This window comes from Trichechus manatus, unplaced genomic scaffold (assembly GCF_000243295.1).
Source record: "Trichechus manatus latirostris isolate Lorelei unplaced genomic scaffold, TriManLat1.0 scaffold00232, whole genome shotgun sequence".
NCBI classification, from domain to species: domain Eukaryota; kingdom Metazoa; phylum Chordata; class Mammalia; order Sirenia; family Trichechidae; genus Trichechus; species Trichechus manatus.
In genome coordinates, this window is record NW_004444168.1 from 2,748,888 (window position 1) to 2,764,452 (window position 15,565).

General features: G+C 38.1%; 1 protein-coding gene and 1 pseudogene across 1 annotated transcript; one reads left to right on the plus strand and one right to left on the minus strand.

The window, feature by feature from the left end:
- Positions 1-1,566: 1,566 nt before the first annotated feature.
- The window catches only part of LOC105756910 (olfactory receptor 51V1-like), a 108,495-nt pseudogene continuing 94,496 nt past the window's right edge, over positions 1,567-15,565 (minus strand).
- LOC101352421 (olfactory receptor 51V1) lies at positions 6,688-14,429 on the plus strand. Its single transcript, XM_012559296.2, has 2 exons — positions 6,688-6,766; positions 13,448-14,429. The coding sequence occupies exons 1-2, from the start codon at positions 6,688-6,690 to the stop codon at positions 14,404-14,406; spliced, it is 1,038 nt and encodes a 345-aa protein (XP_012414750.2). The 3' UTR covers positions 14,407-14,429.

The window sequence follows — 15,565 nt, forward strand, 5'->3', positions numbered from 1 at the left end:
AGGTTGAGAATTAGAGGGTTGACATGTTGTGGGGTTGTTAACCAATGTCATAAAACAATATGTGTACTACTGTTTCATGAGAAACTATTTGTTTTGTAAGCCTTCACCTGAAGTACAATTAAAAAAAAAAAAAAACTTATGGAAAATACACAGTACCTTCACACCAAATACCTAAATCTCTCAATCAGCAGCGCCAAGACCTCATCACGGTGATATTATGAGAATATTATCTACTGCTGCTCTATCCTAACAGATAGGCCAGAGAAGTTGCTTATTCACAAAACTAGAGTATCAAGGGGGAAAAATCTGATTCATCAATTAATAAACAAATGAACTTAATCACTGGATACAAAATGGAAGTGAAAACAAGATGTACCCAAATACATGAAAGGGAGGCTCCCACACCTCCAGGATCAGTAGGGAGTTAAAAGTGTGGCTGAGTGACAACTTAGTTTATCCTCTGTATGAATATGAATGTTTGTATTTGATGTTAAATCTTAATATTGAGGAGGTGGCATGCAAGGAGATCATAAAAGAGTAGAGGCCCCTGTAAGTCCAGATGAAGTTAAGATTGGTATTAGCTGATAGATTAAGACATAAGAGTAAAGTGGAACAAGAGTCTTGCAAGCAGCCTAAGAGAAAACAAACTGCATACACATCAAAGGGGAGGCGGCAGGCAGAAATGCTGGCAGTCCAGGGGGCCAAAAGAAGAGGTTGAAGTTGAAGGTGAGGAACTAATAATATTAAATGGTTCATGTTCTATAATTTGATGACTCTTCTTTTAGCACAGTGCTCTTTTTAAGCAGAGAGTCTTTAAGAGTTGCTTTACTATGGACATAAACTATATCATACACTTAACTCCAGTTTTCTCTTGTACCACCAGGTTTATTTTCTACCAGCCAAAAGCTCAAATGTTCTTTTGTAGTTTTTGCCTCTTTTAATGAGTAGTGTGAAAAATGTAACATCAGGAATGGGAAAGATTCAGTAAACATTACTTAATACCGAATCAATAAGCATTACTTAATATCTATTTGGCCAGTGGTAGAGTGTCTCCAAGTGATAAATGCCCAGATTTGGAAAAATACCACCAGGCTATTGTTCTACTCCTGCACTAACATTACCTGGATATAGAGAATATGAAAGGGAGAGGCAGGAGTATAGCACGTATTTAGCATATGTAGAGATCACTATTCTTATTTGAATAAAACAAGTAGCACTTTTGTTTATCATGAAAAGGAGTCTTTCACTGTAAAAGTCATCTAACATTACAGAACATTTCCAATTATTCACATTAATAAAATGAGTCAGAGTGGTTGCAAAATTACTTTTGATTCTGAACTTTGTTTTATAAAGTTACTGGTTTTTCCTCTGGGATTATTTGTATTTTCTGATTGTTTGGCTCTGGGTAATATTAAAATGAATGCATTTACTAAAGGTTTACGACTAAATGAGAAGGGGGACTCCCAGACACTTGTGGAGGGACCGAGGCTAGAAACTGAACAACACCTGAAATTTTGTCACCAAGCAACTAATTCAATTGAAGGAAGCTGAATAGCTGAGGAGACACTAAATTTCTGCCCATTTCAGAGAGGATACATTGATAATGGCTTGGTGGATCTGGCGGGTCTTAATGCTATAAATGACTGGGTTCATCAGAGGTGGAAAGAGGATGTACACATTGCTCATGATGATATGAACTGGGGGGAAGAGTGCCTTGCAAACCTGTGTACAATGGAAAGGCCTAGCACAGGGACATAAAATACTAGGACAGCCAGAATATGAGACACACAGGTGTTAAGAGGTTTGAATTGCTCCCTGCGGGAGGCAATGGCCATAACAGATCTGAGAGTCAGAATATACAAGAGGAAGATGAAAAGGAAGTCTGAGTCCATGGCAAGCAAAATGACTGACAAAGCATACAAGCTGTTGAACTGTGTGTCAGAGCAGGAGAGTCAGATCATATCCTGGTGTAGACAGTATGAGTGAGAGAGGACAGTGTCACAACAGTAGGAAAAACCAAGGAGTCACAGGCCAGGAGGGATGGTGAATGATGCCCTTTGGATCCCCAAAACCACTCCAATCTTCAGTACCTGAGAGCTAGTGAGCACTGAGGGGTATCGGAGAGGGTTGGTGATGGCCACGAAATAATCATATCCTATGGCAAAAAGCATGGCTGACTCCATGAAAGAAAAGGTATAGACCAAATAAAGCTGGAAGACACAGGCATATAACTGCAGGCTTACAAAGTTTAACCATAAAAGTCCCAGTACAGTGGACATTGCTGACGCAGAGAGACCCAGGTCCTTTCCTGCCAGCATGGCCAGGAAATAGTACATGGACTGGTGCAACGATGAGTCAGTGTGGACAATGTAGATGACGGTGGCATTGACCAGGACCGCTGTCAGGTACACCAAGAAAATAGGAATGGAGATCCAGCAATGGCCCATTCAAATCCTGGAAATCCTGTCAGCAGGAATTTGGAAGAGCTAACACTGGAATATTAAAGACCAGACATGATGCCCGAGGTCACTAAATCTGGTAGAATTTTAAGTAATTACTTTCCTATTTTGGTTGGCAATGAGAGTCTATGCCAGGTGAGAATTTACAAAAGGTGAGTTAACTTTATTTAACATTTCTTCCCAAATCCTAGAGATCTCAGGCTTGAATGACAATATCAAGCATTAGAAAACTTTTGGAGCCTTATTTTTAAGGGATTTGAAAACATAATGGCAGCAATATTAACAGGTGCCAAGTCTAGAAGAAAGTTGAGTTGCTATATGCACTTGGAATCAACAAGCTAAGAAAATGTCTTCCATTTTAAGTCAAAGACTTGAGAACTAGGAAGACAAACAGAGGTGAAAAATGATTAAAGATAGGAAGGGGTTTGAAAACAAATAGGCCAGTTAAAACAAAACAAAGCAAAAACAAAGAGAAAAAAAACACCAATAGTCAATATAAAAATATGAGTCAATTGCATGCTAGATAGATCACCCAGTGGTCTTTTCCATTGCTGAGTATTTCCAAGAACAAACAACAGATAGTAGGTGGATAGAAGCACTGCTGTTGATATACTCTTAATAAAAGTCTGAAACTTCTGCTGTTTCTAGAGGCAAGTCTTCCAGTGGATTCTTGGACCCTTCAAAACTTCTCAGTTTGTGAAATGACACTCATCCAAAGGTCTTACCTGTCTTCTTCAGTCCTCAGACTTTGGATTAACTTTTCCCTTTGCTAAGGATTCCACAGAGCCACAGAGCCAGATATAGCTCAGTACCAAAGGAAGCAAAAGAGGCATCAGAAGAAGGGACTTTGGAAGCCATGGAAGAGTCTGGAAAAAAAAAAAAAGAAAGAAAGAGAAGGGGTTGAGAAGGCAAGTGTTGATGGGACTGTACCTCAAAGGCTCTCAAATAAAGGACAACTACTACTCTTTTCTGTGCTAAAGTTAATTGGTAGAATTTTTGAAAGATTCATCTGGTCTGCTGGTAAGTTAGTAAGATATTTCTCCTCAGCCTCTCTCTCTGCTCTTTCCTGTAGCTTTCTTGTATCAGGTCACCCAGGAGAAACACACAACTGCACACCTAACTGTGAATCTTTAAAAAGCCTTTTATTCCCTTTTTCTTCTTCCCTGCCCCTATTTTGCCTTTCCAGGTATACCTCATACGTTGTATGGGTGTGTGTGTGTAGAATCATAATTACTCATTTCTAGATGTAACAAAATGTTGGGATTTGTATGCATCATGAAAGTAACTTGGTGACTGTCTACACTTCATCTCTTTTTGGTTTAGTTTTATTCAATAAATATTTATAGAGTTCCTGTATCTATTACATGTAAATATCTGTGCTAGCACTGGAAATAAAGATATGATATAATTCTTGCCCTCAAAAAAGTATGAGCAATTTATTCTGGGATAGTTCCTCTTCTTTAAAGACATCCAGTTATTTCTTTATCTTTTTCAGATGCATATGGCATCAGGAGATTTCTGCATAACTTTATGATGCCCCCTTGGACTCCTCTGCCAACCTGCATCATTAACATTAATTTCTGTTCCTGAGAGGAACTCAAGTCTTATTTCTGAAACTAAGCCACAGGACACTAAAGACAATAATAAATACCAGGAGGGTGTACATATAGGAATTATTCTGGGTAGAAAATGGAAGTAAAGCTGAATTTGCTCTGTTGGTGAGTACTAAGTGAGCTAGTATGCAGAATGTAGAAGAAGTCATAGGACTTAGCTCTTGGTGGGGGCTGCCTGCTCATTCTGAATAATAGAATTAACCTTTAAGTTTCTAAGTGTAACAATGTATGTAAAGAGATCAGTCTGGAGACTGGGTGCATGCAGGCTGACATAACGGAGAGCTTCCATCATGTTGAAAGTTGACCCACTGGCATTAAATCCTAATGGGTGGATAAACAGTTTTTCAGTATATATTAAAGTTAACCACTTGCATGCTCTGTAACCCAGAAATGCATACATATGTGTACAAAAAGTGCACAAGAATCTTTATATGAGCATTATTCATTACAGCCAAAAGCTCTAAAGAATCCAACAGTAGACTCAATAAATATATCATGGTATATATACAAAATGAAATACTCTCCAGTAATGAAAAAGAATCAACTAGTTATATCAACAACATGAATGTATTTCACAAACATAATGTTGAATAAGTAAGTCAGATACAAAGAGCATGGTATAAATCAATGTATATAAATCTTAAAAAAAAAAAAAAAAGAACCAATCATGATATATAAAATGAATCAAATCAGGATAGTGATTAACTTCAGGAAGAATAAGTGTAGTCTACAAAGAGGATTCATGGGTGAGTCTTCTAGAATACTTTTAATGTTCTATTTTCTAACCTGGGTTGTTACATGGGTGTGCTGTCTTTGCAAAAATTAATTGAGATGTACACTTATGATTTGTATACGTTTTTGTATGAATGTTGTATATAAACATCTTAAAAATTAAAAAAAAAAAACAATGGAAAAAGCCAGACTATTTCTTTGACTTTCAAGGAATGCATATTGACTGAGGTATTGAAATATCCTTAAATAGCTTTAATTAAATAGGCTTTACATTTCACCACAATATCAGTTTTACCACCTAAACCAAGTAGACAATCTTATCTTCATGGAGAGGGGGGGAAATAAAAACTAACAAAAATACCTACAGGAAAGAGAGTCAAAGCCTAGAAGAGCAACTTAAAGGGAAGTTGACTACCGTGTGAATCTTGTACTTTCTGAGCAGTTGTTATATTCATGTTACACACCCAGTCTCAGGATAGGTACATAAGCTTACAAGCGGCTATCTAAGATGCATCAATTGGTCCCAACCACCTGGAGTATAGGAGAATGAAGAACACCAAAGACACAAGGAAAGTATTAGCCCAAGAGACAGAATGGGCCACATAAACCAGAGACTTCATCAGCCTGAGACCAGAAGAACTAGATGGTGCCCAGCTACCACCAATGACTGCCCTGACAGAGAACACAACAGATAGTCCCTGATGGAGCAGGAGAAAAGTAGGGTGCAGAACTCAAATTCTAGTAAGAATACCAGACTCAAAGGTCTGAAAGAGCCTGGAGGAACCCCGGAAAGCATGGCTTCTGGATTGTCTACCAGCTTGGAACTAAAACAATCCAAGTCCAGCTCTTCAGACAGGGATTGAACTGGACTGTGGGACATAAAGTGATACTCGTGAGGAGTGTGCCTGTTAGCTCAAGTAGATACAAGAGACTAAATAGACAGCTTCTGTCCGGAAGTGACCTCAAGAGCAAGCAAAAATGACTAGGGGGGCAGACATGAGGTATGACTCCAGCAGTGATGAGGAAGACACTCAAGGCCACACCATGATCGTTACTGCCCTGGTCCATGGAGAAGCTAACTTCTCGAAATCCAAGGAGGAGAAGGAGGACAGCATTCTCCCTGAAATGGAAAGCAGCACAACCAATACCAGGATTCTGGGTGGTGTACACGGAAAAGACATTACAAAAATGAGTTTACATTCTGGCCTTGACTTACATGGAGGCCGGGACCTGAATCTCTTGGCCTTGTCTCAATGAAGCTGCAGCTGCCCCTGTGTTTTTTTCTATTGATTTTTACCTATTAGTTTATTTTAAATTATGTTTTAGTGTTAAAATTATTAAACTTAAATTTCTTATTGTTTATTTCAAAGAAAAAATTGTTAAAGGGAACCTAGTTTGTTGTGTAAACTTACACCTAAAACACAATAAAAATCATTTAAAAAAATGTATTGTGATAGATTCTTACTGATTTCTAAGTTCTATGATCTGAGGCACTGTCTATTTTGTTTACCATAGACCTTATCATAGAATCTGGACATAGATGCCTAACCAGATGTTCTCAAAAAAACCCCAAAAAGCAAAAGAACGATTTTACAGCTGCTCCAATTTCACATTATAGCAATGGCCAGTAAACACTGAAATTTGATTTCCATAAATAAAAGATGACCTATTCTCACACAGTCCAAAAATTCATTATCCAAGGTCATAGAAAGAATAGCCTCCCGGAACTTTTATCTATCAGAATAGATGAGTCTTGGATCAGGAAGGCAAAGGGGCCATTGTAAGTCACAGATGGTCGCATTTAAGCACTACAGGAAAGTCTATCCATCTGTACTCAACCATCTCAACAACATACCCTAGCAATAGCAGCCTAGTGAAGTACCATGAATAACTCCCTCCCGCCCAGGATCCTACCCCCTGCCCAGTACTCCTTCACTTTGGCGTGTTTTAGGGATTCACTGGGTGAGTTAATTTTTGTCTCTTAGCGAACTTACCATCCTATAATCATGGCCAGCATTACTCTCCATACAAAATACTGCAGCCAAGAGCCCCATCTTTGTGGAAGCAGGAGGGCTCCAGGCAAATCTTGTTGTCTAGGCATGTCCTGGAGGCCATTTCATCATGTTTATTTGTCCATAGGGATTTGAGTTCTCATTGACTGTGCTGGAAACTTGGCCAGTCATTTGGGAATCTCCTGCTGATAGTCATCCTGTACTTTATTTTGTACAAGATTCTTCTCTCTTATGCTCTGGAACACAACTACCTCTGTAGTAATCAGTCACCTGGGCCTAGCCTCCATTAGAAAAATAGTGTCTTCTCTGTTGGGGATGAAGCAGGCAAGATTTGGGAAAAGCCAGCTCATGCCATCAATTCTCCCTATATCCTGCTCTTGTAGAGGAAGGTAGAACTAGAAATTAATGCAAGTATATGAACTCAAAATTTTATTATTAAAGATATTTAATCAGGCTTGTACAGATGATTATAGTAATGTGAAGTTCCGTGAATATATGTTGATTACAGATATAAATACAATTCTGTGTTTTCACCATCAGTTTCCTAGGTCACAAGACAGTTCTCTTTCTGAAGACTTTGCTGATTTAATATAGAATTACATCTTTATTGATAGCAAAACTATTCTTATCCAGTATGTGAAGCTCATAGAACAAGAAAAGGGGCTGAAATGGTGACTATAGATGGCTTCACTGGGGCAATAGAAACTCCTCGGAGATCAAGTGGACTGGGCCTAGCAGTTGGGGTTTGGTACTCAATTTGTTAGGAAGTTCCTACAAGTGTCTTTATCTTGAAAACAAGGGGATTGAATTAGGTTGACTATTCTGGAAATTTCAAGGGAACTATTTTAATTTTAAGGAGTCCTGGTAGCACATTGTTTAAGTGCTCAGCTGCTAACCAAAATGTTGGTGGTTCCAACCCACCAGCGGCTTCGAGCGAGAAAACACCTAGCAATCTAGCAATCTGCTTTTGTAAAGATTACAGCCTTGGAAACTATGAGGCAGTTTTACTCTGTCCTATAGGATCACTATGAGTTGGAATAGCTTTGACAGCTATCAGTTTTATTTTAATTGTGTAACACTTTAAGTATTTATAATCATAAATTCAACTGCTTTTTTTAGTATAATTAAAGACTGATTTTTAATAAATAATGGCAGCATTGAACTGCCTCTAGGGGACTATAGAGTCTCAGGTCTTGAAGACTGTGTATGCAGCTGGAAAAAAAAAAAAAATGGTCATGGTGTTCTTGGCATCACCAAGAAGGGGATCAGAATGAAAATAGAAAGTATAATGTTACCCTTGAAGATGAACATGTTCTAGTCATTACACATTCAGAAAGCTATAACTAATCTGGAAACAGGCCAGAGATGGGCAGTTTTTGGTTGATAAATGTGGAATAGCTTCCCAATGAGAACAAACTAAAATGACTTGTATCATGACCTCATTCAGAAGCTCTCACTCTCAGAGAAATAGCTTTAACAGGTCCTTGAAGAAGAAAGATTCTGATAAATGGCATGTAAGGGGCCCCAAGGAAGCAGCGTTTTTTGGAGTGGATTCCCTAGAGGGAATGTGGCTTTGCCCATAGATGTAGCTCTGAAGGAATTCCAAATGAATGAGGAGATCATTTCTGCCTTTAAGGTCTCAGGTCTGCAGTAACAGACTCTGGTCTTTTAAGATACAAAAGTCCTAGGTTTCCTCCAGATAATTAAGCCTCTTTTGCTTCATAAATTTGTTAGAGAAACCAGCTGCCTTTAGAATTTTTCACCCAGAGTCTACCAGTTAATTAACTTAATTTGCTAAGCCTGACTTAATTTTGCAGCTTACTTAGATCTCGACTCAGTGTCTCCTATCTTTTATTCCTACTATAAGCACTACCTGGACCAATCCTACACATGTCAGTGTTCACAAGAAATAATTAAAATAGAGTGATTTAGTTGCCACGTCTTTCCCCTTTTCTTTTTGGTTTTGCTAGTGCATTCAGTGTTTATAATTTTATTGTGGTTGGTTTTTATTCTAAGCTGTCTCACATTTTCTTAAATATGGGGTCGACATAAGTCAAAATGGACTTAGTGGATTTTATTTTTTGGTTTTTATTAAGGTAAAACTGATACATTCTCTTGGGAGACATCATTTCTGTCATAGTCCAACCAAAACATACAAATCCTGATGGGAACTTCTCAAATACCCAGATAGCCACAGTGAAACAAATGTACCATCACGTAATATAACTTTTAGCATGGCCATTCATGTAAACCTGCACTTTAAGACTATTGTGGGTTGTCTCTAGTACCAGCATATTCTGAACCCTGAACATCCAGTTCTTTGGACTAGCTTTGAGAAAGTTCTTATTTCTTCAGCCATGCCAAGAGCCTCAGTGCTCTGATCTCACTTACACTATCCAACTCTGAAACAAATCCGCTTCTTTTAATGCATCCTTGAAAAAAAGACAAAATCAACGGATTGCTTGTGCCCCCTGGTGGTGAAAAAGGGGCAATGCTCCTTAGATGGAATACCTACAGGAGGCTGACCACGTAATTTTTTGTCCAAACCAGAACATACGTGGGCCCCGTTAAATAATTACATTGGAAGAACAAGCAAAAACCTAGACTGTCTCGGTAAACATGAATGTTGGTTTGTTGTTTTTCAATTGAGTTATAAAGAAACTGACATTCAGAGCCAAGTCTCTTCCTCCTACTTGCAAAAAGGCAACAAGTGACTACATGTAAAACCATTCCCAAATGACGGGAGGAATACATAGATGCCTAGACGCATACGTCAGTTTGAATTTGAGGACATAAAAAATTACCCTGAAAGAATGGTATGTTCATTGCGATCATTGATTTGCTTTTCAAGTCCACATTCCAGACAAAGTGCATGGAGAGAATGTCATAATCTTATGACTGCCATTGACTCAAATTCAGTGCTGTTTGCCCTTAGAAGAGACAATCAATCAATCAATCAATATTGCATTTCAAGCATTGTTCTAGTTGCTAGGAATTCAGAAAGAAACATCATGCACACTGACTTTGAGCATGATGTTTTGGAAAACTGTGTGCCTTTTTTTTTTTTTTTTTAATAACGTGTGAACATAAGGAGCCCTTGACATATATGACTTCCTCTCTCTTGAAACCCTTATATGTTCGCCTCATCAACACTACCTTCTCATGATTCCCATTCTATCTCTCAATATATATATGATATATATTTTTTAAATTCTCCATCTTTATTGATCTTCTATTTCTAAAATGCTAGTATTCTCTGCATAGTACCTTTGCAGTGAGTCTCAAGTAATCTGAGGAAACTTTTAGCACACACCTACATTCAAAGAATGTTTGAATCTTTTATGATCAATCCGATGGCCTAATTTGTATCTCTGGATCAGACTGGGAATGAGAGGAATCGTGTTTGAACTTTTAGGGTTGTGTCCAAGGTCAGCAAGAATCCCTAGACCAGCATCTACTCTATATATCACATAACCTTATGTATGATGATCCAAGACTGGTAGCAAGATTTGTAGCAGTTGCACATAAACATTTTTGCATGTACTGAAGATATGAATGTTTAGGTCCCACAGTGTTTTGAAAATGTATTTGCATTTGCCTTCCTTTTTTTTATATCTCTGTGATTGCATAGTCAAGGCAACATAGTGTGATGTTATAGCCCAAGATGGTGGCAGTGTAAAGTGAAAAAGAGGACAGATTCAGAATATATTTTAGGGTGAAAATGATAGAAATTGATGAAGAATTTAATGGATAAAGGAGAGGAAAACAAAGAGGAATCAAGGGTAACCCCTAACAGTTTGTCTCGAGGAATAGTGTCATTGATTCAGTCATTTTCTGATATGAGAGGAAAATCAAGTATTTTATATGCATACTGCTAATTTTGAGATTAAACACTTAAATGGAGATATCAGGCAGGTTGTCTTCTGAGTTCATAGCAGAGGTCCAGAATTTGGAGTTGCAAATTTCAGGATACAACAGTGAGAAAAAACAGACGCAGTCCCAACCCTCAGGCAGCTTACAGTTCAGTGTGTGAGATTAAATTAGGCTACTATCAAATTATAAATTTAATAAATTACATAAAATAGATATATGTTACTGAAACAATAGATATATGGAACTTGTCTTACTTAACGGGCTTCTCAAAAACTGATGGTTGGCAATGTCATAAAACAATATGTGTACTAACTGTTAAATGAGAACTTAGTTTGTTTTATAAACCTTCATCTAAAGTACAATTAAAAAAGTGATGGTTGAGACGCAGAGGAAAAATATTATTGTTTCACAAAAGGAAGAAAGAAGTTTGGGGAAAGTTGAGTATCCTAGACAGAGAGAACACGTGGAGAAAAAGTCTCTATAAAGGAAGAGAAATGTTGGTTAGGAGGAATGAAAGATGAGTGTTCATAAGGTTGACAAATTCTTCTGCATGGAGCAAAAATACTCCAAGTAATCAATTAGAGAAACTTATTGAAAATAGTGAGCTAAGTTGTGCAAAGTTGAGTTGTTGTTGTTACGTGCCGTTGAGTTGGTTCTGACTCACAGCAACCCTATGCACTACAATGTTGAGAGGGGCTTCAAATTCAAATAACAATGACAGACTCCTAGAAGAGATCAGGCAGGGATAGAGGGGGAGCTCTTGGTTCAGGGTGAGTGCCACAGCTGAGAGGGTGGTTGTTTCAAGTAGGTGGGCAAGTTGTTGTACAATGAGAAGAAAGCCTTAGGAGCTGCCTTGGTGAGGCTAGCATGACAAAGATGAAGAATAGGACCAAAAGGAAGCCAAAATCTGAAGCCACTTTAACGTGTTGGAATAATTAGATTAAACACAAATGCCAGTATGGATTTTTAAAATCTGTCTACATTATAAGAGTCCCTGGATGGTGCAATGGTTATGTTTTCGACTACTAGCCAAAAAGTTGGCTATTAGAACCCACCCAGAGGCGCCTTGGAAGACAGGACTAGAGATCACAGCCTTGAAACCCTATGGAGTACTGTTCTACTCTGACACACATGGGGTCTCCATGAGTCAGAATCAACTCAAGGACAACCAACAACAACAAAATTAAGAGTCCTTAAATCTTTTGTGATCAGTTCCACTGCTGGATCTCAAAGCAGGGAAACAGTATGAAAGGGCCAATCAATTTTGCTGTAATAAGGCTTTTTATTTATTTATTTTAATTCTAGGCTTAGCTATTCAGCCTTATTCTGATCCTTAGAAAGCAAGTTCTAAGGAAGAGAAAACAATACTCACTATGTTCAATAAATATTTATTAAATGAATAGTTAACCAACCGTGATCATTAAGTTTGAGTATCAGCTTGACTGGGCCATGATTCTCAGTGGTTTGGCAGTTATGACGTAGTTTGGCAGTCATATAACGATGTAATCACATCCATGATGAGGTCAAATATAATGTGATCACCTCCATGATGGGATCTGCTGTGAGCAGGCAATCAGTTGAAAGGGAGGTTCCTTGGGGACATGGCCTGCATCCAATATAGGTGGACTTTCTGGCAAAGCTCGCTGGCTTTTTTTCACTTTGGATTCTGCAGCTGGCTCCTGTTTTTCATCTGACCTCCAGTTCTTGGGATTTAAGCTAGCAGTTTGCCTGCCAATCTTGGGATTCATCAGCCTCTGAGGTCTGGATCTTGAGTTCACCAGTCCCTGCAGCTACATGAGCCAGGAGAAACCTCCAGCCTGATCCACAGACTTAAGACTTTCAGGCCTCTACCACCCTGAGAGCCATTTCCTTGATATAAATCTCTCCCTCTCTCTCTCTTTTTATATATATATATATATATATATATAAATGAATAAATACACACCTCACTGGTTTTGCTTCTCTAGAGAACCCAGCCTAAGACACCAACTGATTGAATGAATAAATGTGTGGAGAATTCTGGGCTGATGTCAGAGGCTGATGGTCTTCAAATTAAGTCTCAATGTCACAAGGGCACCACAGATGAATTGAACATCTCAGGGGGTCAAAGCTCCTGTGGGAAATCAATGGCCAAGGTTTCTTGCATAAATATTCCTCTCTGCCTATGTCTGAGGAATAAAAGGTAAATTGCAGTCTGTGTCATCTGGAGCAGGATAAAACAAGAACATCTTCACTAAATGCTATTTGGAGAAAAAAATATCCTTGGAGAGAGAACACATTGGAAAATGATGGGTACAAAGTGACTACTTTAATGGATTTATGATACTTAAATTTAAAGCCCAAAGATTACTCTTAACTTCAAATGCTTAAGGAACTGGGAGGAAGAAAATAATAATTATTTTGAGAATCTTATCTCTCAATTTTACAGATGCACCATTCTCACCAATATGACTGGGGAAAAGGTCCCAGGCATCATATATGATAATTAGCTTCCTATGCCTGTCTATATGTTTTTACAAGTAGCTTCTAAGAATATCTCCACACCCTGGCAGTGGATGAATAATGGTTTTTAAATGACATCAGCAGAAGACCATTCTTTCCAAGCAGAAGTATGCCTTTAAAGAATAGACTTTGTAAGCTATATTTTGTAAGCTTAGTTAACTTTTAGGTTGATTTTGTTTACTCAGAAATTTTGTATAATTTATTTGAAAGTGGAGCATTTCTTTTGAGGAAAAACTCCCTTGCTGCCTGGAATAAGTACCTCAGTTGCAAAATATTTGTCTAGTAAGTCCCAGCATGAATACTTCCTTCTTCCTCCTCACTGGATTTTCTGGCCTTGAACAGCAGTATCCCTGGCTTTGCATCCCTTTTTTCTCCATCTATGCCGTGGTAGTTTTGGGAAATTGCATGGTGCTCCATGTGATCTGGACTGAGCCAAGCCTACACCAGCCTATGTTCTACTTCCTGGCCATGCTGGCCCTCACTGACCTATGTATGAACCTCTCCACAATGTACACAGTGCTGAGGATCCTGTGGGGGTTCATTCAAGAGATCAGCTTGGATTCTTGCATTGCTCAGTTCTATTTCATCCATGGTCTATCTTTCATGGAATCTTCTGTCCTCCTTGCTATGGCCTTTGACTGCTATATTGCCATTTGCAACCCATTGTGTTATTCCTCCATCCTGACTAATTCCAGGATCATCAAAATTGGGCTTACCATACTAGGTAGGAGTTTCTTCTTTATTATACTCCCCATCATCCGTCTGAAATTCTTCCATTACTGCCATCCCCACATCCTCTCTCATTCCTTCTGCCTGCACCAGGACCTTTTACACCTAGCCTGCTCAGACATCCAATTCAATAGCTACTGTGCCCTGATGCTGGTCATCTGCACATTGTTGTTGGATGCTGTACTCATCTTCCTCTCGTACATTCTGATTCTGAAGTCAGTTCTCGCAATTGCTTCCCAAGAGGAGCAGCATAAGTCATTTCAGACCTGCATCTCCCACATCTGTTCTGTCTTTGTGTTCTACATCCCTACTATCAGCCTAACAATGGTGCACCATTTTGGCAAACACCTCTCCCCTATAGTCCATGTCCTTATGGGCAACATCTACATCCTTTTCCCACCTTTGATAAACCCCATCATCTACAGTGTCAAGACCAAACAGATTCATAGTAGAATACTCAGACTTTTTTCTCTGAAAAGATATTGAAATAATGGGGTGTTAAAAATAACAGTAAAACAAAGACAAAAATAAATACAGAAACAGCAACTTTATTAGAATTAGAGTTCTGAGTTCATGATCCCTGCTTATGAAAAAAAAAGAAATTTAACTTTAGTCGCGAATCACCTACAAACAAGTTCCATTTTAGCTTATGTCTTGAAAGTGCATTGCTCTTGGGGCAATATCCATTGCCGCTGAGTGAGTCTTGGGGCTATAGGTGGGGGGATTCCATCTTTAAATTGTGTGTGAACTGTTGATTTGTATGTACGCACCAGGGCATATGTAGATAGCTCCACCAGTATGACTATATTCAAGAAAGTATAAATACAGTTAATGTACCCCAAATGGAGTTTCAAATAGTTCTGTTTTATTTATTTGCAGTAAAACATAGCTGGATTTAAATTCCAGGTTTTTCAATTTCAAATTGAATGACTTAAAGTTTCTTTAACTTTCTGAGCTTCAGTTAATTAATCTTCAAAATGAGGAAAATACTCAACTCACAGGAATGTTGTCATAAGTGTATAGACCAATATTGTTCAACAGAAGTTTCTAAAATAATGGAGATATTCAATATTACACAGTGACATAGACCAACATAGAACAATAGCCACATGTGGCAACTGAGCACTTGAAATGTAGGTAGTGCAACTGAGCGATTAAATTTTAGTTTTACTTAAATTTAGTAAATTTACATTTAAATGTTAAAGGCCATTGTATTGGTTTTAACACTTAAATGTATTGAACATTGCAGGTATAGAGTATAAACAGAACACATCATGAAATATAACTTTGGATTCAACTTTCACTACATCTAATTTATACTGGAATATTCATATGTTGTTATATTTGATATGTGGACTCCACTGCCACTGGGTTGGGAGTGGATTTTTCTCTGAATTCTTTGTTTTTATTTTGAAAGGGTGGAGTGTTGTCACCATATGAGGCTGTATACTTATGACTGATTTTGAGTTCAAGAGAAAAAGACAAAATAACATACACAACTTTCCTTTAAGAGAAAGAATAAAATGAAGGAAATTTTTAGGTATCTGTGCAGGAATACACAAAAAAATAAGTTGGTTAGCCTTCCTGTAATCTCTTAGATATCAACAGAGGAAACTATTCTTGATAGATTAATACCTCAAATAAT

Bases quoted from the DNA above. Each gene is read 5' to 3' on its own strand.
- LOC101352421 (XM_012559296.2), top strand. From the start codon at position 6,688: ATGAATAACTCCCTCCCGCCCAGGATCCTACCCCCTGCCCAGTACTCC. The intron at 6,767-13,447 runs GTGAGTTAATTT...GCCTGGAATAAG, and splicing joins GTGTTTTAGGGATTCACTGG to TACCTCAGTTGCAAAATATT.